Genomic DNA, 23,217 nt, shown 5'->3' on the forward strand with positions numbered 1-23,217 from the left:
TTTGAGATACTGTTTATTCTAAACCTAGTTACCACATCTGAGTTGTCGTGAGTGACGACTTCTGGCTTGGGGAAACAGGGTGTAAAACTGTGCCCAGACTGGGTGTAAAGCTTGCAGTCTCAGGTACTCTGGAAGTAAGGGGAGCAAGGACCATGCATTATCTTCCTGTGCAAGGCAGGGAGTCCTCTGAGCTGGGGAGCCTGATCAAAGCAGCAATGGTACCTCTACTCGGATGGTACGATGAAGCTTTGTTCAAAAGAAGTACCTCTGTTTGTCTTCTCAAAGTCTTTAATGTTCTTATTTTTTCATGTAGGCTTTTGTGTGTTTGAAGATGGCTTTGAGTCCTGACATCTTGCAGCGTGTCTGTAGCTGCTCTCCACCGTAGTAATCCGGGACTGGCATCTCTCCACCGCACTAGCAGAGTAAGTGTTCTGTTCTTGGAGCTCTGCTGCAGGAGAGACAGAAGATTTTTCTAAAAAACCTTCCAGCTAACCAAACTGCCCAAAGCTATTTGATAATAATTATCTTAAATGCTCAGTAAAAGCCTTGAGTTTGCAAAGTCGGTAATTGTCATCTGGGCTCTGTAACAAAAAGTGCATCTTCCTCAGAACTTAGTCTTGGTACTGACCTTTAATACAGCATTTGCAACTAAAGCCGTGTATTAATGCAAAATGTGATTTCAAGTTTAGAAAATCTTGCTACCTTAGTACCTTCAGTCCTCAGTGATGTCTCAACAGGCAAAACCACCTGGCGTGCTTACTGCCCCTCCTTCAGCTAAAGCAGCGTTAGCCTTATCTTGTAGGCAGGTTTCTATGCTGTTCCTTCTTTGAGCTCACGCTTCCTTTACTGAGACGGAGGGCTAGCTTTCGTCTTGAGGGGAAAATGACACAGAAGGACAGACTGCCCTTGTAAGTGATCTTGGACAAAATGTGTGCTTCCCTTAACCTCACTGAGAGGCTGGGGGTGAAGCATGCCCTGTTCTGACTGGTGTCAGTGAGTGTGGTAGCTGACACGTTAGGACTGGTCTGAGTCTTGATTTCTCGTGCTATTTAAAAGAAGTCATAATGGAGCAATAACATTCCTGGTTCCTTTATGGGACTCGGTGTCGCTACGCAAGCTGCTTCCTGCTCCCACTTGGAGGCTGGGAAGTGAATGGTACAGCTAGTAAGTCCCTTTGACTTTACACGGCTGGTTTGTTTCAAAGTGCCAGTACAGTGTTGTCTGGGTTGGGAGTTTTAAGGAAGCATGTAAGATTTATGTTTAAGGCCGTTACCTTTCAAAAGTCTTGGTGCTGAGCGAGCTCTGCTGCTGCTGTACAAATAGTTGAGTAGTGTCCTTGGTAAAATAGGTGTGACAATGTCGAGGTGCTTTAAATCAATGAAACCCTGTCTGTAAACCCACAGAAAAGAGCTAGCCTGGATTTAAGTTTGTCGTGGTTTAACCCTGGCCAGCAACTAAGCCCCAAGCGGCTGCTTGTTCGCTCCCCCCACAGGGGGATGGGGTTGAGAACTGGAAGAGTAAATGTGAGAAAACTCATGGGTTGAGATGAAGACAGTTTAATAGGTAAAGCAAAAGCTGTATGTGCAAGCAAAACAAAACGAGGAGTTCATTCACTGCTTCCCATCAGCAGGCAGGAGTTCAGCCTGCTGTTAAAGTGCACGGGCCCTGCAGAAAGCTCCCCAGTGTCCCACCACCCAGCGCAGTCAGAGGACAGGTGTGTCCCCAGTGTGTCTGGAGCTCAGGAGCGAGCTGCAGCACAGAGCAGAGGGCTCCTCCCTACCCCGCTCCCCCACCCAGCACGGGTGGCACGTAACTGGATTGTGGAGGAGGCAGAGCTGGGGCTGGCTGTGCGGGGTGTGAACCACCGACCGCGCAGACGCAGAGCCTGGTGGGGACAGCCCTGGGAGGAAGGACACGAGATGCCCTGCGTGGGTGGTGGGTGAGCTGCCGGCCACACCTCACGTGAAGCAGGATGCTGTTCTCTGCCCTAATAGGCTTGGCGGTAATTACAGTTTGAAACTAAGTGGAAGTGTCTAGTCTTAATTAAAATGAGATACGGGTTCTGAAACAAGATGTGTTGACCTGTTTGAGTTATCTCTGCTGAAAAGTCAGCAGTCCTGCTAGCTTGGGTTGCTGGTAGGCACTTCGGTTTGGTGAGTCACTGCTTGCTCACTCTGGAGCTTGCAGCTGGAGGAAGTGCGTGTAGAGCTACTGTAGCTGCAGGCGAGCTCTGTCAAGAGGTGAGGTGGCCCTCTGCTCTGTGAAAGTGAAATAATGTGCCTTTTAGGGTTTGGTTTTTTTTAAGTAGGGACATCTATCTCTGCCTGGTCAATACAGCTGCAAGGAGCCGAGAAGATGGACTTCCAGCTGTAAGTCAGCCACGGTGTTCAATTCAAAGGTCACATCCTACCTGTAGTAGTTTGTTGGTTCTGCTGAGGGCAGCATTGAGCTTGCGATGGCTTGGCTGTTAGCTATCCCCGCTACTAGCGATGATACAATTCCATTACAAGATCGTAGGGGATAAGATTCGTTGTTCTCCATGAAAACTATTTAGTACGGGATCAAGTTGCTTGCCTCTGGTGCTCTCTTTCAAAGGTTCTCTTCAAGTCCCTCCAAAAAGTCTGGAGCAATAGTTTCATTAACTGCAGTGATTGATGGGAAAGAGTCTCTCATTTTGCAGGAACCTACAAAATACTCGCTCCCAGGCAGGCTTTGCTGTTTGGTTTGCGGTGTGTCCATGCTCCTCGGTGTTCTGCTGGTTCTGAGTGTGCTATGACAGCTTTCTAACAGTGACTGACTTCCTCCAAATCATATTTCCCGTGATTAGGCTCACACGGAATTTAAGGCTCCGAGTTGCTGCTCGTTACTGGGTGACCTCAATTGTTCTTGCCTCGGAATAAAAGTGGTACTTGTAGCACTTCCCTCCTGGGGCATAATGTGGAAAGCTGTGTTAAAGATGAGGAGGGACTTCCCTGGAATGAGATGCACCAGCATTGTAGCATAATTTTGAAATTGGCCTTCTTGCATGTAAATAAATAAGTAGGCTAAAACCTAAAGAACAAAGTTATGTTTTCAGATTTATGAAGAGCGTTAGTAAATTTCATACATTTGTGATGCTATAATGTAAGTGGTTCAGACTTAGATTTCTTATGCTTCTGCTAAAAGGTGTAATTGATAAATGACTGCAGCTCAGTAAACCAAACAGACCATCAGCTTTCTGGGAAATTTCTGGCTCTTCAAGTTAATTTTTTTTCTTTTTTCCTGCCTCTAGGCTGACTAGTTCATCCAGTTTTATGTCCTTAGAAAATCTGCTTTGACGTTAGATTTAAATTATCTGGTCAGCCCAGAAAAGAGAAAATATGTTTGCTGTTTGTGCCATTCCTTAAGGGCTACTTGTCTTTTTGGGAACTGGCAGATAGGATGATTAATCATCAGCTTGGGATTCACCCTAGTGCTGTAATAGACCTTAGACTTTTGTTCTTAAAAGCAAATTAATTATGGTCGTGTAATCAGCAACAGCATGGCTGCTATGGGAAAATAAGAAATAAACTGAATTTTCAGCAAAGCTGATTTATGTTGTAAAAAAGAGAAAGCTGCTCGCAGAGCACAGCTGAAGTGCTGGAGCAAGCTGCAGATATGTGGAGGTGGCGGAAAATTTTCAGAGATGACATCAGGTAACTGCTGCTGAGGAAGGAGCACGTGTGGTGTCTGTAGTTCCTGCCTCCGTACATGGGGTGGTCGTGTGTGACCCCCTGAAGTCCGTTGCAGCCCCGTGTCTCTGCGACCGCTGTCACGTTACTGATCCTGGCATTGATTTCCATTTGTTGTTCCGGGAGTTAGCATGGACCTGCCAAATGCCCTACATCTAATTTCAGTAATGCAGGTGTATTTTTTTATGGGTTAGAAGAAAGATTCTTAGCTTCAGGGCCTATGGTCAGAAGTACTTGGAATCCAGCTGTTCTTTTCCTTTTAGCTATCTAAGCTGTTTCTCTGTTAGTTGTCAGCACGGTATCTCAGGCCATCTGATTTTTTTCATCTTGGGGTCCAAATCACTAACTTAGGAAGGTTTTATGAATGTACCTCTGAAACTTTGGGACAGTCATGATGTGGGAATGTTTCCTGTTCTTTGAAACACATCTGCCTCGTAGCCACTACCATCTGCCAGAAGACCCTGGGAGAGGAACCATGAGACGGGGATTACCTTGGATCACTACGGAAGTACCAAGGTCCCAGCTTCAGGTGGATGCTACTCTGTTGCCCTCCACTGCCTGCTATGAAGAATGGCTTTGACACAATTTTAGCTCTGCTTTGAGCTATATACTTGGTATTTGGCGGGCTTTGGTAGGACTGAAGTGCGGTAAGGGTCTTTTAAGGAAGAATGAAAGGTAAAGAAGGGAGTGGGAGAAGAGAGGCTACCTGGGTGGGAAACATGTTAACAAAACTTGGGATGAAGATCCATGTGGTGAGACAGGTCTGATCCATCGGCCTGGAGGTACCTGGATAACACGTGCCTTTCTGTGCCTAGATGTAATGAAGGGCTTACTCAACCAGAGCTAGTTGTCTTGAGCCAAGAGGGAAACCACATCTGCCATGAAAATAAGCAGTATAGTTCCTTAGAACTCCATCCTTTCCACTAGGATTCAGTCTCTTCACCCAGCTTTGCAGACTCAATTTGGCAGATTCCTCAGACGAAGCCTTTGGCTGTGGGATCCTTCCTGATGATGCTCAGCAAAGGTTTTCACCATCCTGGCCTTTAATTCCCTTCTGAAGAGGTGCTGCTGCTTCTAGTCTCGTAACCCTCTGTTGCCAGAGCTGTGTGAGCAGAGGAGCAGGCACTGCCCACCAGTCGTTCATATTTCTGCGGTGTGGTATGTGGGGTCCGTGGTGATTTCGCTTGGGGCACGACCTAGGGAAGACCTGCCCGTGACTCACGGAGAGCTGTAGCGAGGGGGGTTGATCGGTCTGACTCCCGGACAGCGCTTGCGAGGACAGAGAGCCTGGGCATCTGGAGACCTCGTCACAGGACTGCTGGATTACTGGTAAGCTGGCAATCCTTTTAGCTTGTTAGTGTGGGGGTGTGCAAGTGAACCTGGGACAGTTCATGCTTGAAACAACTTAAGGACAGCATAGACAAGTCCTGTGCTTTGCACTTCCACGTAGATGCAGTGAGGTGCGTCTTCCTAGCTAGAAATGACCGAATGCCAAGAGGTGCCTGCGTCTTTGGAGGCACCAGCGCTCCTTTGACTTGGTGTGTTCACAAGGCTTTCTTTTTCTGTATAAATTGCTTTCTCGTGTCTTTGAAGCGATCTGTTGGAATTAAGCATCACAGAGTGCTTTTTATATAGCTGTGCCAACACCAGAGTGCAACGGGCGTATTAAAAATGAGATAATGTGTTCTGGATGATATCAGACTATTATTTAGTTTCTTGTGTAGCTTGTTCTGGCATTTGCATTTGCTTACAGCAAACTGCCTTCTTCAGTGCCAGGTATTAGTTCTTACATAGCATATAAAATATGAAAAAGGAAGAAAAGTCAACCATATACACCGAAGCACGCCAGGTTGTGTTGCTGCTGTTCCTGAACCTCTCCTCCCTGCGAACTGGTCTCCGGTGTGTGTCGTTGGGCACAACCTCCAGGAGAGGGAGCGTGGAAGCAAGGATCGGGCTCGCGTGGCCGCAGCATCCCTCAGCCGCGGGGCTCTGCTCCATCCCTCAGCCGCGGGGCTCTGCTCCATCCCTGCAGATCAAACACGGTGCTGCACAGGTTGAAAACAGGAGAGAAATGGGGGGGCGGGAATCAGATTTCAGTATTTCGGTAGTGTGGTGTGAGTATATCTTAATAGGACTTCAAAGAAAAATTGGCACTTCTGTTTAATTTGTCTGTCAGTGTCTGGAATTGCAATCGCGTTTGGAGTCTTTCATGCGTAATCGAGGTTATTTGCGATTTCCTACTCGGTTATTACAGGTAGGTAAAAAGAACCATTTACCTCAGCTGCTGAAGCTGAGGTAAAACTATAATCACAAGAGCAAGATTTGATATGACTGCTTCCTTGACCACTGGAAAGTGTTACTAAACAAAAAAATAATAATACTAATGCAGGGTGAGTCAGGTGATTGACTTTTAATTTGGCTTACTGCTTAAACTCAGCTAAACCTATTTCTTTTATTATTAGTGCAATTGGGTCCCCGTGCTTCCCACTATGCCACGGCCACGCTCTGCTCCCACACATGTGCCTGCAAGTTGTGCTGGACTGGGGTCTGTTGGTTTTGCTGGGATGCCTGCGGGCGGGAGAGCTGCCCACGCAGCAACCGAGCTGCTCCCAAAACCCCCATCGCTGTCGATCTGGTAATCCTCACCGGCTGAGCAGCAATGCAAATAATTTGTATAGCTAGCATGTAATCGTGTCATCGCCTGTCCTGGACCCACCCGGTGTGAGACTGTCAGACAACGCAACTCATCTTTAAACTTGTCTTAATCCCCAGTCTAACGCTGGGGATGTTCACCTTCGCTCCTGCCAGCGTTCACGCGCAGAAGCTCGCCCCTCCTGTCGGTCTCATCATTTTGCAGAGTTATTAATGCTGATGAACGCCAGGGTGTCTGTGGAGCTGCTCTCGGGGAATAGTATTTGTGATGTTGTGTTGCTGTAAGTACGGCTCTCGGTGGGAATGTGAGCGAGGAGGAGAAGCACCACTGCAGGATGTTTATGGGTAGGACTGGGGCAAACTGGAGAGGAAAAATGCTGCTGCTTCATGTTACCTTTTGGTATCAAAACAAAATGCTGGTCAGAGAGCTCTTACCCCGCAGTTGGATGCTAATGGGCAAAACCCACCTAAACAGAAATAAAAAATGCATTAATTTTCATTTTCCCAGCAATTACAAGTAAGTAGTTTCAGCAGAGCGATGTCAGACTTTTGCTGATGTTCGGCAGGCAAAACTTGATGCAAATGCAGATGTATCGTTGCTTATTATATTCAATAAATAGAATGGTTCTGAGGCAGAAGTTTTTAGAAGAGCAGGATGTGGTGAGTCAGCTATAACTGTTGAGATATGCTCGAGATATAATGTGTCTCGTGAAGTCAGTGAAAAATGATAGTCATTGTTAAAGGTTTAAAGGCAGGTCCAAGTGTGCCTGGGCTGTCCCTGACAGACGTGTGTCTGAGTCACCCCTGGATTTACAGCCTGTTCCAGTATTTCTCCTGCCTCACAGCTTAAGGGTCTTTCCTAGGACCTAACTCAGATCTTCCCTGCAATTTCTAGCAATTTCTTTGTTTTCCCCATAGCTTGGGAACTGCTGATCCGTCCTCCTGGAATAGCCCTGCATGGATCAGGAGACTATTGTCGTTCCCTCCTTCTTCTCTTTTTAAGCCAAACTCAGTACTTTCAGGCTCTTTTTTTTTTTTTTTTTTTTTTTTTTTTGAAAATACTTCTTATGTGTCATATTTTATAAAAACTTAAAGCAACTAGAATGTAAGCCAGGGCTGTAGCTGAGAGTGAAACAGTTCCTTCTGGTGTGGCAGCAGGAATGTTGTAAGTACCCTATTCTGGAAAGAATTTTCCCTGTTTTGCAGTATTCATGCCGTGCCTTAGATGTAGTACCCAGCGGACGATGCTCCTGTTGTCTGCCTAGCGTGTTCAGAAGGGCTTTGGCTCTGCCCTGATCCTGCTCCCGGCGCCGGCAGGCGAGCAGCCGTGGTGTTTGCTGGCCCTGCAGTCGGGAGGGTTATGGCTGGGTGAGGAGTGAACGTGGATGTTCCCCTGGCAGCCCCGGCTGAGGAAGAGGAGGTCTAAGCTGCATGTATGAAAGGCCACCACAGACCAAAGGCCACCGAGGTGAGTCCCAGTCTCCAGCAGCTGCCAGTAACAAATGTTTTGAGTGTGGAAAACAAGGTGAGTGCTTCTCCTTCTCAGCAATGAGCCAGGTGCCGGTTCTTGCCTTTTGGTCTATGGTGTTTAATAACCCCTGGCAGATCTCTATTCCGTAACTTTATCTATCTTATTTTCCTTTACTCTAAACTGAATCTGAAGATAAGCACGCAGAGCTGCAGCAACAGTGGTGCAAGGCAGCACATCGCATCTCGTCTCTGCCAGAATTTGCTCTCCCAGAGCCTGCTCCTCTCTCAGGAGTGACTTCAGGAGGGACTGAGGGGGGTTGGGGCATTTCGTCCCCTATCCCCAGGGCCCAGAGTGAGCCTTTTTGGAGGATGGTGGCTGAACTTGCTGCCCAGTGCTGGCGGCTCAGCTTTTCGGGAGGCTCTGCAGAATGCAGCCGTGGTGGCTCAGCATCGGCCCTGCAGGTGCCCCTGCTTCCCGGGCCAACAGGGGAGCAAAGGAGCAAACCCTAAGGACCAGTGTGGAAGTTCACCTTGGAAAAAAGAGGGGATGGGGTCTGGGAGGAAGGAGGCTTCTTGTTTCTTGCTCTACTCAGTCCATCCTGGCAACCACCGGAGTATTTGAGAGGCTGAAGAAGACTCTGAATCAGTGCAATACCATCCAGCCTAATGTGGGGTTGGATGCACTCGGTGGACTGAAGTCCTTCCAGGGAGAGCTGGCGGGATGCAGGATGCTGGTAGCAGGGTCCAGGGTATTTAAAATTAAGGGCTCAGCTGGCTGAGCAAACAGCCCTGAGCTAGTGTGTGGGGACGTGGGGTTTTCGGGTGTGGAATCAGAATGAGGTTGTCCGAAAGGCTTGTGAGACTTCACCAAGTTGCCAGACCAGGGTGTGAGCTGGGAATTAGCAGCAGGTCCTCCCCTGCCTCCCCAGGAAGAAGTTCCACCTGGCCTCAGGTTCAGGTGGGAACATTTCCCAGTCTCTGGTGGAGTACATCGGTGCATCTGTCCATCCCGCACACAGCTGCCTAGTGGACAGGACCTTATCTGCCCTCCTCGGGGAGCGAGCACAGCTGGTCTCCCTGCACCTTAACCAGACCAGAGAAAAGGCGATGCTCGCTGTCGGTGACTCGGGCAGGAACACCACCCAGCCCTTCTTCCCTGACCCTGCGGTGCAAAGCGTGGGCTCCCTTTGCTCCTCACATTGCTCATCACCCGCTGTAAAAGCTCAGCGTTTATCCCAGCCCCATTAGTGCCACCCTTGCAGAGCTGCTGCACAGCCTTTCGCCTATTAATACACTCATCATTCACCGGGGGAAAACATCCCTTAACTCAGTGGTGGTATTTAAACCAGGGGAGGTATCAATTCAGTGGGTTTTAACTTGGTTTTAGGCGTTCAGTTCCCTCACTCCAGCCTCCGCTCCACATCTGTGACTGCAGCCTTCTCCATCCAGCTGAGAGGGAAATTATGTGTGCAAGAGGAGTCAGGGCTCCCTTCCCGGCGCACCGCTCACATCGCTAGGTCTGCCGCGCCTGCCGCACGCTCAGCCACATGCTCGAGGATGCTGCACCTGAAAGTCCAGTTTCTGGATGACTCCCAGAAGATCTTTGTAGTTGATGTAAGTGGGTATCATATTCTTATTGGGGGATTTTTTGTGCTAATTATTGAAGTCAATGCTACTCTGAAGGATTGTATGGGCTCTGATAGCTTCTGCGTTTTAGCTTTTTTTAAAAAAAAAACAAACAAACAACAACAAACAACAAAAAAAGGAAAATGAGCCTGAAATCCAAACCAAGAGGTTATAGTGCTGATTGCTAAGTGTCTTTCAGCACCAACACACTCCCACTCTTCCTTGTTATTGGCATTGTTTATAACGAAGGAGGAATGGCTTTTACTTATCTGGTATTGCCTTTTGGAAGTCAGCTAATATGAAGTGATGTTCTTGACAAGTGTCGAGTTCTTCTCTCATTTGTCTGTGTGCCAGTATAAGTGTTCAACAAGGAAGAAAAATCTGGGAACAGAATAAAAATAGCATATTTAACCAAATTACTCCAGGTGAGAAACATCTGCATGTGTCTCTTCCTGGGCATTCAGCTGAAAAAGAAAACTCTGTGGGTTTAAGAATAGTGAGGGGAAAAAGCTCACGGTATCTTATTTTCTGCATGACAGTGTCCCACAACATGCTGTCATTAATAATTCACATTTAATAAATGTTAGCTCTGAAATAAGTTTTAGATGTTAAGTATTAATATCTATGGTGTTAGCTTTATATATGTATATAGATAACTGAAACTAGATTTATCTTGACTATGTGTTAAAAACATCTTTTTACAAGTGTGATTGAACATTTACTGTTGGTTAGCATTTGGTAATCACAGTAGCTAATTGAATTAGCTAATTCAAGTAGATCAGTTCTAGCACTTACCTGCGTTTTGTGTTTAATATGAAAGAGCTTTTTTTCCAGTTCTATTACATTTCCTAGACTCCTGGTTTTATAGCACAGCCTGAGAATTGCTCAGTCTTGATGCATGGCTCCTATTCTTTGCAATAGCATTTTGCACAAAAGAGGATTGTAAAGCAATGCCATCCCTTGGCACAGTATGAAAGTTTTTTAGTTTAGTTTAATTAACGTATCCTAGAGCTGGTATCCACTTAAAAATGAGACTAGTTGTTTTAAAGTGCCTTTTTTTATTTATTTCATATTGATTAGATCAGGGCGTAATGAGAGACGATTTCAAAGCTGCTGCTGGTACAATGTTGCTGCGGTTTTTTCCATCTCTGCTTTCTCATTTGCCCAAAACACTTAGGGCGCTATAGCTCTGCACGACACGTTGCAGCAAATAGCTTCCATTAGGGGAACTCCTGGTCATTTCCTTTTTTCGCATGGAATGGTATTGGAAAGCCCTTTTAGGCATTTGATGCATTTGATGCTGTATGGGTATGCTAAATGAATAGTTGAATTAGTGACTTCTCCATTATAAAAGGACCGCTTTGGGCTAAGTTTTGAGCAGATATTTCAAGCCACTCTCCCTAAACCCCTCCTGACTTTGGAAAGCTCTTTTGAATGTGTCGTACTTGAGTATAATGGGAGGGAAAATGACAAAAGAGAGAACACAGCAGGCCTGGCTCTCCCTCCGCCTCACGCTTGGCGTATGCGTCTGTACCTGCCTCATGTGTGTATCGCAGCCGCCGGCACGTGCCATGAGGTCTCATTGCCAGTCCGGCTTTGCCCAGGAATGAGCTCCTCTCCCAGTGCAGGGTGCTGGCCTGGAAAGCCTTTTGCCTTCATCTGCATCCTCGCCGACAGCCGGGACCCGGCACCCTCTCTGTGGCTGCTGAGCTCCCGGGATTTCCTCCATCTGGGTGCTGGAGGCGGTTCCCAGGATGGCAGCCGGCAAGCCAGGTCTGAGCTCCCAGCTCAGGGGGTGGTGGGGGCCTGGCACATCTCTGAATGTCCCCTGTTGTGCCCTCCCTGCTGAACACCCCAGGGCTGAGCCATGGCACAGACGGGATCTTGCCGGGATGCTGCCCACCCTGGCAGTGAGCCCTGTGCCTTGCACTGGGAGGGCACCGGGGTCCCTTGCCCGGGTGCCTGGGTACAGGGACAGTCACAGGTCACTCTCTAATGGGTTTCTTGCGCTGAGAGGAGATATTGCAAAGCTGCCTCCCTTCTTCCTTCCCTGAATACCTAGAGCTGTGACCTGGCATGTGCTGTCACCAACAGAGTCGCTCTCCTCTCTGGAAAGGGTTTAAGCAAAGCAGCCTGAGCCTGGGCAGCTCCAGAGCCTCCCAGAGCAGCACCGAAAGGACAAAGCACTTTGCAGCCTGCGCAGACAAAGCCAGGGCATCTCTGCTCCTGGAATTTGCTACAGGGCAAGATTCAGCGGGAAGGAAAAAAAAATAGAAGAAAAAGACAAGCCAAGCAAGTACAGAAAATCTAATTGCTGGAGCTGAATGAAGGACAAAGTCTCCCATGGTCTCATCTCCCTTAGGACGAGTTAAGGTGGGGATTCATTGACAGGAGGTACGCAGAGCTGGCTGCACACCAGCTGGTGGCTTTTGGTGCATGGCATTGCGTGCCAGCTGCAACCACGCAGAAGACACCAGCATGCCTGGCATGGGAGGCATCTCCCAAGGTGCTGGAGAAAGATCACACCAAATCCCACAGGCTGTCGCTCCCCGCTAAACCTCAGACCTGGGTGCAGCAGCCTGTGCTGCAGGGAATGCTGCAGAAGCATGGCTTTGCTGTTGGAGCGCAAGTGCTGCCAGGGTGTCCTTTGCGGAGGGGTGTGCGCGTCCCCGTGTGTCCTGTAGGCTGCTGTCTGCCGCTGGATGTGCCTCTTGCTTTCTTACACTGCTTAAAGTCCCAGCACTTCCACCGAGGAGAGGAGGGGCAAGCGCAGCCTCTCCTTGCCACCCTCTTCTACACAGGGGTTTCTGCCTGTGGGTGTGAACCTGGCCCTGCGACATCATCGAAGGCACATTTTGCATCAGACGTGGGGCAGCCAGCCCCACACCTCATGCTCCTGCCTTGCACCGCACTGTTCCAACACAGCGCCCGCTGCTCTCACCGTGCAGGGCTCCTGCTGCCCAAGCGCGACTGAAGGCAGCGCGGGCCGGGCCCTGGGTACCACAAACGCAGGATGGGACCCACAAGCAGCGCTCTGCGAGGGGAAAGGCCCCGCGTTTAAACCAGCCCCTGCATCAGCAGGGCCGTGTCTGCCCAGCGAGCAGGTTTTCCTGGGGATGGGGCCACCCGGCTCCGGCGGTGCCTGCCGCGGGCAGTGCTGGGTTGGAGGAAAGCGGGTTGCTCCCAGCAGACATGCGGTGGGTAATAACCCAGTAAGAAATGCTTGTCTTTCCTGGCTGCCTGACAAAGGCCAAGGCCTTTCATGCTAGAAAATTCTAGCTTGGAAATAAACATTTATAATTGTTTTAATTACCCTTGTGATCTAGTAATTTTGAGGAGAACCGGGAGTGCTGCAGAGCGAATGCTGTTATTACGCTATCACTTTTCAGCAGTCCTTCACCTCAGAGCCAGCAATTTCATCCCAGGAGAAGCCGTGCAAGGTGGTTATTAGTGTGCATCACCACCAGCAGCCGGGTCCCTCCCATCCCTGCCAGGAGCAGCTGCTGGCACAGGCAGCCGCAGCCTGCCCTCACCCCTGTCACCCGAAACGCCATAGTTTAGCAGCTGTCTAACCCAGCGCCTCTGCTCTGCCTTGCTTTAGCACTAACCCACGCTCAGTTTTGGTCTGCTCTTCACGAGCTGATAAAGGAGTAGCAGGGGTTTTGTTGGGGTGGGTGACTGCCAGGTTCGTTTCTGGTGCTTTCTGGAGCATTTTCCAAAGTAGGAGCCTCCTGGATAGCTCCCCAGCCGTGTTACGCAGCACAGCAACAAGTCAAGCAAAACACTCTCCGAGTGTTTCTGTTTACTGGGAATAAATACAGCTTGGCCTCCCTTATCAGCATGTAGAGCCACTTAATTAATATTACTAAAGCACACGGATGACCCAGGGCCCAGGATCTCCGCAGGGTCCTGTTGCTGTTCATTACCATTGCCCATAATAGCAGCTTGTCCCCAGCAATCCGGTCGCCGGCTGTCGGGGCACACAGGCTTGCTGCACAGGTTTGAGGCGTGCTCCCGTTTGCTCGTAATTTGCCATGGCCGTCCCTCATTCAGATGATGCTCGTCCTGGGGATCGTTCACTGGCTTGCCAGGCATAGGGCTGCCCAGACAGTGATGGTTGCAGAAGGTGGGCCAAAAGCAAGATTTCTTTCCTCTTCTTTATTTTTCTGGTTTACATTCCTTAATACAGAAGCGATGAGAAGGCATTCGCCATTTCAAAAGTTTCAAAATTAGATTGTGTTTTGCTCCTGTAGGTATTTACTTAAATTATGCTTTCCAAGCATAATTTATGCTTTATTTAAAATATGATTTCCAAGAGCCGAGGTAAGGGGAGCACAGCATGTAGTCGTCCTGTCCCACATGCTGAAGCCAACAACATTTATTAAGATGCTGCTGCAGCATGATCAGGAAATATCCCACAGCTCCCCTTGGGATGAAGGCAGGGAGCTCAGCCTTCTCCCCTATCCCACTGAAATCCCATCGCCACTGCTGTCAGCACTGCCTAACCCTTTGCTTCTGCGGTGTGTTTGTTTGCTAGCAAAAATCCTGCGGAAAAGGGCTGTTCAACCTCACCTGCAGCCACCTCAACCTTGTGGAGAAGGAGTATTTTGGGCTGGAGTTCCGCAGCCAGGCTGGGAACCACGTGAGTGGGGCTCGTGGTGTGGGGCTCGTGGCGTGGGGCCCCCACACTGCACCGTGCCATGTCCTCGCAGCAGCCGTCTGCACGGGTGGGGGCACGCCAGCACCTCCCTGAAAATGACACATGGGAAATGTCAATGGCAAGTTTTGCCGTGGTGCCAAAAACGCCTCAAACATGGATGCTACGAGGGGGGGGGTCACCAGCTGGTTGGCAAAGCCCGTTTGCAGCCACGTGGGGTTTCTCCATGGCCGTTTGTGCAGGGTGCCCAGCGGGACAGCTTGCTGCAGCCGAGCTGGCCGGCGTTTTTGTGCTGCGTTCCAGCATAACGCTGCTGCTTTTATTCCGTCTTGTGCCGTTTACTCACCCGGTTCTTTGCTTTCTCTTTCAGGTCTGGTTGGAACCGCTAAAACCCATAACAAAGCAAGTTAAAAGTAAGTATTTCAAGAATAAAATTCTGAATCGCTACCAGTGACAGACTAGCGCAGACACGTTTGTGCAGTGTTCTTGCTTGGGGATGGGGGCTCTGGTTTTTTACCTGAGCTCATTTTCTAGTGTGAGGCCGGATTGTTTGCAAAGACCCCGCAGCCTGTATAAAACCCTGTAGGAACACCCCTGCCTTTGCAATCTGCTACCTGCACCATTTTAGGCTTGAGCCGTTAATAGCCTGACAGCTTGGCCGAGGCGCAGGGGCGGCTGCGTGCGTGCGCGTGCGTCGCTGCGCTGGCAGGGCGGTGGGCATCCCTCCCTGCATGCCCTCCCTCCCCCTTGGCAGCTCTCAGCAGCCCAAGCGCCTGCGTGAAGCAGGGGTAGCCCTGTGCCTCGCAGGCTCGGCTGCTCCTCGCCAGCCCCCCAGCCCCCCCGCCACTGCACGGAGATGCTGCGGAGCCTGACCTGAATTCAGGCTCAGCATCCCCTGTCGTGACCGATGTTAACACAGTGCCCCTTTCAGCCTATGCCCGTTTCCACCCCCACGATGAACCAAATGATATTTTCCCCGAAGACACGGCGACTAAGAGGTAGCTGAGAGCACGAGGCCGTGCCCCCAGTATTTGCAGTGGGCAGGCTGCAGTACAGTGTTTGCACAAATTTCCCCGTAAGGGGGGGAGAACGTGTGAAGAGCCTCCCCTTCCTAGGTGCACCAGAAATGGGGTTGTTTCAGGCACCAATTTCTTTTTCCATGTCCCTTCTGGCCTGTCCCTCCAGGAGCTCCTGAGCCGTCCCATGGTGTCCTGGGACAGTCAGTGCCTACAAAATTGCTTCCCTCCCTCCATGTTCTTTGCCTTGGGCTTGGCCGCTTGCTCTCACTCATCCCACAAAAATTCTTTGCCCAAACAGCCTCCCACGGAGCTGTTGCATCCCAAGTGCTTGGATGGCTGAGTTTAATGCACAGCCCCGCTGGTGGCAATTACACCGGGGCTCTGGCCACACTCCAGACACGTACCCCCGGCACTGCTCCACGGAACTCCCCTCCTAGCAGAGGTCTTTGTGACTTAAAGGATTGCTGGGGCATGTTCTCTTTAGTATTATTTAAGTGTCCAACCCCCTGTTTGCTTCCAGTGGTAACACTGGGGGTCTGGGCAGGCTGGTTTTTGGGAGCAGGCTGCAGTCCATGATGTTCAGGGTTTCCATCCCTGCTTTGTAAGGGTCCAGGGTAGTTTACTTTGTAAGGAGACAGCATGTGTGAAGAGAGTTGTAAATGTTCCCAATAGACACGTAAAAGAAAACTTATGAAGATGTTGTGTTTTAAGATCCTAAGGAGGTTCTTTTCAAATTTATGGTGAAATTTTTCCCAGTGGACCCCGGCCATCTGAGAGAAGAGCTGACCAGGTACAGTACTTGTTCTGTTACTTTTTTACCATGCAGTCCTGTATTTTTGCAGTTGTTAAGCATGTATTTAATTCCTTATCTTCATCCACCCGAACATGTCTGTGAGCAGTGGTTATTCTAAGTATTGAAAGAGCTCTGTACTTTGTAAAACAAAACCCAAGAGAATGTCTTTTCTTGATCCTCTGTTTTTAAACAAAATCCACTTGAAGGATCAGCCGTCTTAAGAGGCTGCAATTTTACTGCCAAACGCTTTAGCAGTTGGGCATGGAGTCTGACCGCTCAGTCTAGCTCCTGCCTCAAGCTGTGTTCTGAAAGAACTAAATTTTATTTTTAAAAATGACATTGTTAGCCCTTATGTTTTAGAGAAAGCACTGCGAACAGGAACTAGGAAGAAAAATAAGACAGTGCTTCTGTAGAATGTTAGCCCTGAGAGATGCAAATGCCCTCCAAAGCATATAGGAATGTTAACTCTGAAACCTACTAACGGGCATCTCAATGGCAGGGGCGTACTGTTCATAGTGGTGCCCAGCTACAGCCTTCTGCAGGGGCTGCGTGCTCCTCCTGTGACCCCATGGGCCAGCATCCCTTGGGCTGAGACACGGGCAAGCGCAGGGAGAGGTGCAGGGACAGCCTGCTCCCCTTGCAGCAGAGCCCTCGCGGCTCAGCCCGGCGCCCGGCAGTCTGCTGAGGCCGGCTCCCTGCCAGGACATGCTCCTGTCCCCCTCCACAGGTACCTCTTCACCCTCCAGATCAAGAAGGACCTGGCGCTGGGGCGGCTGCCTTGCAGCGACAAGAGCGCGGCGCTGCTTGTCTCCCACCTGCTGCAGTGTAAGGGCAGGCGAGTGCCTGCAGGGACTGTGCCCCTTCCCCAGGGACCCCGCGCTCCCTGGGGCTTTGGCTCTGTAGCCGGGGTTCCCCCTGCGGTCCCCTCTCCATCCTAACCCACGCTCCCCCGTATGCCCTGCAGCCGAGCTGGGGGACTTCCATGAGGAGACAGACCAGCAGCACCTGGCAACCCACAGGTACCTGCCCAACCAAGAGTACCTGGACAACAAGATCATGCACTACCACCGGAGACACAGGTAAGGGCTGGGCTGTGCCGAGACCACCCACCCAAAGCACCGGCCGGACACCTGCCAGTGGGACTGGTCCCATTAGCAGGCACGGCCGGCGATGGGGCGGGTGTGATGCCAGCAGGCGCATGGCTGAAATGGCATTTTTTCAGCCCATTTCAGCACTTGCCTTCTCACTCTTGTTGCCTCCTGCTGCACTTGTGGCTCCAGAGGGAAGACACCGGCCGAGTCAGACATTCAGCTGCTGGACGTGGCCAGGAAGCTGGAGATGTACGGGATTCGCCCGCACCCCGCCAGCGATGGCGAGGGGACACAGATCAACCTGGCTGTGACACACATGGGCGTGCTGGTCCTGCGGGTGAGCCCGGGGCTCAGGGTGGGCGGACAGCACCTGGGCAGGGTGCCCTCTCCCCACGGGCATCCCCTCCAGTTGCGGGGGGACCTTTGTCCCCTCTGTGTGCTACAAACCCTCCCAAATCCTACGAGGAGTGTGCCCCAGGAGATGTGCAGGTGATGCTCCGGGATGTGGCTGCAGGGCTCAGCCCACCACCCCCACCAGTACCCACTGTGTGCCGCCGTGCCCACCCCCGCTCTGTTGGCCCTTGTTGCCATGAGTGCGGCGGTGTAAGCACCGCAGGTTACACGGCTGCATCACATGTGTTCACCGTATAATCTTCCAGCAAAAATAGCCACCTCACGTCTGTGCAATTACATAATGCTGTAATCACGGTGTAGCTGCAGAATAAATACAAACTTCCTCGCAGCCGGCGTGAAGCAGTGCTTGCCTCCCACACTGGCTAATTCCAACCTGGGAACATCTTGCCAGAGCAGGGAAAAAAAAAAATGTCCTAGCTGTGGGTCTGCTGTTCATAATTAGTGCTGCCAGACCCAGTTATTTATTCAGAGCCATAAACACCCCTCACGTGTGATTAAGGCATCTGTGAGCCCATTAAAACCTGGGCTCTCCCAGAAAGCTCAGAGGGTCTCAGTGCCACAGCATGGAGTGACACAATTTTACCTGGTCCTGCTGCCACACCAGTGTTGTGGGACCGCATCTAAATTGCTACTGTAATACGTATCAATTGATAGGTAATGATAATGAGGGGTAAGGTATGCCTGCAGCCTGCTTAAGCTGAGTTTAGAGGTATGGGAGTGAGCTGCCGTGCTTCCCAGCAAAGGAGAGGAGGGGTTTTATTTCTTCTGGGGGAGTCAATTCTGCATTAACTCATGTGACCTTCGAGCTGGGACAGACAGGACCCTGCCTTGACTTCTGTGAGATTTGTCTTGGGATCCTGCAGTTTTACAAATAGCGTCAGTAGGCAGAGTTAAGCCCTGAACCTCCATCTCTGCTTTTAGGACCAGCTAATGGAGAAGAGAGCCAAACAGCAAAGCCCAGCACCCCTTCCCCAGACCCCAGCAGCACTGAGAGCTGCAGCAGAGAATCACGCGGTGTCCTGCGAGCTCAGGTCCTGGCCCATGGCATTTCTGAATTCCTGGCATGCCCTGTCCTGCCATAACCTCTGTGTCCCTTCTTGCAGGGCAATACAAAGATCAACACGTTCAACTGGTCCAAAATTCGCAAACTGAGTTTCAAGAGGAAGCATTTTCTCATCAAGCTCCACGCCAACGTCTCTGTAAGTACCATGCTGCAGGCAGCTGCCAGGCTCAGGAGCGGGCAGCTGCGGATCGAAGGTCGGCCACGCACAGTCTCTCTGATTTTGAATGAAATCCATTCCTGCTGCTCATGGCTGATGCTCCTTCCCCCTCGAACGTGGCACGTGCCACTCCTGTGTCCCCACCATGGTGCCGCTGCACTGCCTGGAGCCACCAGCAGCCCGGTGTGAGATTTTGGGGGGTCAGGAGGGCAAACAGCAGAGCCTGGCTCCGCACCCTGAGACCGGCTGGCTTGTCTCTGGCCGTGCAGGAGCTGTGCAAGGACACGCTGGAGTTCACCATGGTGAGCCGGGACACCTGCAAGGCTTTCTGGAAGACATGCGTGGAGTACCATGCCTTCTTCAGGCTGTCTGAAGAGCCCAAGTCAAAGCCCAAAGCCCTTCTGTGCAGCAAGGGCTCCAGTTTCCGCTACAGGTAAAGTCCCGGGGGAAAACCCAGCTGCTGGGGCCGGGAAGGGCGTGGGGACAGCCCTGAGCTTCCCCTTGGTGTTGGCCCCGGCTGGATGGGGGTGGGGGGTGGGGGTGATGCCCACCAGCTGCTTTTCCTGGAGAGACCATTGCTTCGGTCCTGCTATGCCCCCTCCCCTCACCCGGGGCACGGGGGTCCCCCCAGGGCTGGGGCTGGGGGTGTTGCTCACACTCTCCCTCTGTGCTGCAGCGGGAGGACGCAGCGGCAGCTGCTGGAGCATGGGAGGAAGGCAAAGATGAAGAGCCTGCCCTTCGAGAGGTACCGGGGGGCACGGAGAGGGGCAGTGCCCAGGTGGGGGCAGGGCACAGGACCCTCCTGGCCACGCACCCACCCACCCACCCTCTTGGTCTTGCAGGAAGCACTACACATCCCGCTACGACGAGAGGCAGTGCCGCTCCTCCCCAGACCTTCTGACGGACGTCTCGAAGCAGGTATGTCCCCGTGGGGTCCGCGATAGGCAGGGCCGTGCCCGGGGGGTGTCTTGGCATTGCAGCCCAAGCCAGACCCTCAGCTCTGGGGGCTCGTTGCCAGCCCCACTCTGTCCCCCCGCCCAGCTGGGGGTCTGGGTGCCCACCCTCTGCCCCTGCTCAGGTGGAGGAGCTGCGCCTGGCCTACGGCGGCCGGGGGTCCTACCACGCCAACGGGGTGCACGCCTCCGAGCCCACGCTGGACAGCCGGCGCCGGAGCTCCACCGTGGAAGTGACGTTTGCCACCGAGCTGGAGCGCTCCAAGCCCGAAGCATCGCCCGCCTTCCTGCCCCACTCCAAAAGCTCGTCCGCCTTCCCCCTGCTCTACGCCGAGCTGGAGCTGGAGCGGGCGTGGGAGCCCACCGACCACTTCGGCGCCAGAAACCCTTTGACATCCTTTCGGCCCCACCACCAGTTTGCCGGGAACAGTAAAAGCACCTCGGTGGGCAACATGCAGGAGGTGACTGCCCGGCCGCTGGTGTACACAGACGTGCCGTGTCCCCCGCCCGCGGCTGCCCTGCCCCCACAGGTCCTCTTCTACCTGGACAGGCCCCCACAGCCCCCGTGCCATGCACTGGCACCCGGCGAAGACGCGGCAGGACCAGTGGGTGGATGTGGCCCTGTGGCAGCAAAGCCCCCCAGGCAGAGCCCGAGCGGCACCTGGACCGGGGAGTTCCATCGCGCGGCTGCGTGCACGGCAGCAGGCACGAGCATGGCCCCAGTGCAGGAGAGCAGGTCGCTGGCTCGCTCCTTTGATTACGGCCTTCAGGAGCAGCCTCCCAAGCGGTCTTGGAGCCAGTCGGACATGAAAACCATCCGCTTCCCCTACGGCTCCGAGTTCCGGCCCCTGGGGCCGTGCCCTGCCCTGAGCAGCCGGAAAGCAGGCGTGTTTTGGCACGTGCCGGCCCAGCAAGGGCTGGTGCCGGGGCTGCGGCGTTCCACCGAGCGCTACCTGGGCAGCAGCACCGAGTCCAGCGACTCCGACTCCGACCTCCTGGCCGCTGACTACTGCTCCCTCTACGGCCGGGTGCTGCGGTCACCCATGGCCCGGGTGCGGCTGTCCTCTGGCAGCCTCCAGCTGGATGAAGAGGACGAGGAGGCGTCCTTCGCCACCAGTGCTGCTGAAGAGAGGACTTGCAGAGGGGCCTCCAGGTATTTCACCTAGGTGCCTGACACCAGCCGGAGGGAGCAGAGGTGGCCAGGGTGACAACCTTGCTTGCAGGGCCGCTTACCGCTTGGAAAACATGGATGGGTTTTTTAGTGCCAGGGCTCTTAGCTACAGAGGATGTGCTAATGGACAACAAGGGAGCATTCAGAAGTCGTACTCGACTCCTGCACCATGCTTGGAAGCCGGTGCATCTCCGCCACCACACACAAGGGGCCAGGGTTCTCCTAGAGCCCTGCAAGGACCTCATGTCCTGCCCAAGCTGGTGGCTGCTGGCCATGCTTGGAGTTCAACCATTGGAATCTTCATCAAGCAAAGGAGGGAGAAAAAAGAAAAAGAGGTATCTCATGGAAGGGTTTAAACATCTGTTTTTTCACAGCTGCAGGGAAGCACAGTGGTGGGAAAGGTTTTTGAGGTCTGTTTGGAGAGGAGCAGGATTTTCAGGAGAGGCTGCTCTGGGAGCTGAACGCTGTGGACACGGCCAGTGCCCCAGCATGGAGCCCCCCTCCTCCATCCTGCCTCTCCTCCCTCCAGCACCTGCCCCTTGAGGACAAGGTCATATGTGTGGGGTGCTGCTTGTGATGCTTTAAGCCACGGAGCAAGCAAACTGCTCTGCTTTCTTGCTGGCCAGTTTAGCGCATTACCTGTCCCTAAGAAACATCTCAGCCGTGCTTGTAAATCATTTAGCAGCATCCCACAGCAAGCTCTGGCAAATAGGTTAATAAATGATACTGTGTAGCTCTGCTTTTCTCAGGCCCGTTAGCTTTATTTTCTGGCCTCCACAGCCCTGCTACCTCAGTGCCCTGCTTAAATCTTGGTCCCCCAGATCAGGCCTCAGTTAAGCAGCATGGGGAAGAAGTTCTCAAGGAAGGGGCAGGAAAGAAACAGGCAGCTGGTGCTCACCCTTGGCATTAGGAAGTCTGCTGGAACCATGGTGCTTCGCAGCTTCCCTGTTTGCTACAGGTGTGCACCCTTGTTTTTACCAGGGCTGTTTCTAGCTATAAAGAAGGAGCAGGAGACGGGACTGCTCATCATCCACGGTGTGGATGGTTTATCTATTGCTCCCTAGAAGGGAAAAGGTATAAAGACACTTCCTGGCAGTTGTTTTTATAACAAGAACTTATTATTACCCTAAACCTACTCAGAAAAATGGAGAATGATGACACCTCTGTAAGATTTTAGGGGAGGATCTTATTACCTTTCTTTAAGAACAACCCTGTACGCATCTGTAGGACATGACTGTAAGGCGTGGGACAGCCCATTAAATCTACAGTTGAGAAACAACCGCGGCCTGCTAGAATGGATTTCAGAAACAAGGAAGCTGGGACAGAGACAGAAAATAGGTTAAAATGTAAAAAGAACTTGGCTTACGGGTACTGCTCACCCTGCGCATCGCTGTCCTTTGTTTTAGAAGCTGGGCAATAAAAATCAGTTGCTCCCACCAGAGTTTTGGGTTGCTCCTTCTGCCCTGTGCAGCCTGGACCCCCCAGCCCACCTTTCCCTGCACCCCCAGCTCCCCGGCAGCTCTCACTGCTCCATGGAGCTGCTGGGCTGGCTTCCCTCTCACACAGCTGCTTGCCAGCTCCCTCTGTGCCCTCACTGTCTCAGCAACTGGAAAGACTCACCAAGATCCCTGAATGCTGCTGAAAACAACCACATTCTTGGTTAGCTGCCCAAAGAAACGCATTAGATCAACAAGAGAGCACACTGTAAGGTTTGCTTTTGCTCCTGGTTACCCTGTGCTGAGGAAGCTGTCAGCTACAGGGAGCCCACATGCTGCTCTGGCACGTTCCATTAAAAAAAGGGATAACCTTTCTGGTTATAAAGAATTCTTTCTTTCCCTTCCCAAAGCTCTGCACCTTGGGAAGAGCAAGAACCACCACTCACTACAGCATTTAAGCATGGCAGTCTACATGCATGATTTGGTAAGAGGGTTAAAAAACCCAGCAGCATCAAATACAGACTGCGCACACAGCCCTCGGAGAAATGCCCCTTACGGGTCACGCCTACAGCACACAGGCAAACTTGCAATCACTGTTAGCTCCTGAAAGCATGTGGAGACACAGGCAAAGCCTGGCCCAGGTCAGCTTTACCTTGAGCATATCCCAGAACAGGCACACAGTCCCACACCAACAGGGATCAGCATACAGCCACACCACCCGATCTCCAGGAGCTGCCACCTCCGGCATTCAGGACTACACTGGGAAAACAATATTGAAAAGGAGAAACAAGAACTTAGGAACTATTTTGGGGTTTTTTCCATTGACTAGAGAGCACAGCGTGTGCACTGTGCCTTAGCACATCCTACACGATGGTCAACAACAGCAGAGGAACAAAGCAGCTTGTAAGTGACAGAAATTAATGTCACCAAGCTAGATTCATTCACTGCATGAACCGGCTTTCTTGGGACCGGCTGAAATAGAGGAACAATCGCAGTAAGCAGTGG

General features: G+C 51.7%; 1 protein-coding gene across 6 annotated transcripts; it reads left to right on the forward strand.

Moving 5' to 3' along the window:
* The first annotated feature begins 59 nt into the window (after positions 1-59).
* FRMD7 (FERM domain containing 7) lies at positions 60-23,004 on the forward strand. 6 transcript variants are annotated; one of them, XM_056359641.1, is made up of 14 exons: positions 60-422; positions 7,569-7,830; positions 9,220-9,446; positions 13,996-14,100; positions 14,486-14,528; positions 15,846-15,924; positions 16,655-16,752; positions 16,892-17,006; positions 17,208-17,355; positions 18,536-18,631; positions 18,922-19,085; positions 19,329-19,397; positions 19,495-19,570; positions 19,731-23,003. In XM_056359641.1, exons 2-14 carry the CDS (start codon positions 7,794-7,796, stop codon positions 20,769-20,771), a joined length of 2,298 nt encoding a protein of 765 aa, XP_056215616.1. In that variant the 5' UTR covers positions 60-422; positions 7,569-7,793; the 3' UTR covers positions 20,772-23,003. The 6 variants fall into 6 exon arrangements, with proteins under 6 accessions (XP_056215616.1, XP_056215617.1, XP_056215618.1 ...); XM_056359642.1 differs by having other exon boundaries at positions 15,891-15,924; XM_056359643.1 differs by lacking the exon at positions 19,329-19,397 and having other exon boundaries at positions 19,731-23,004.
* The last annotated feature ends 213 nt before the right edge of the window (positions 23,005-23,217 follow it).

This window comes from Falco biarmicus, chromosome 14 (genome assembly GCF_023638135.1).
Source record: "Falco biarmicus isolate bFalBia1 chromosome 14, bFalBia1.pri, whole genome shotgun sequence".
NCBI lineage: Eukaryota > Metazoa > Chordata > Aves > Falconiformes > Falconidae > Falco > Falco biarmicus.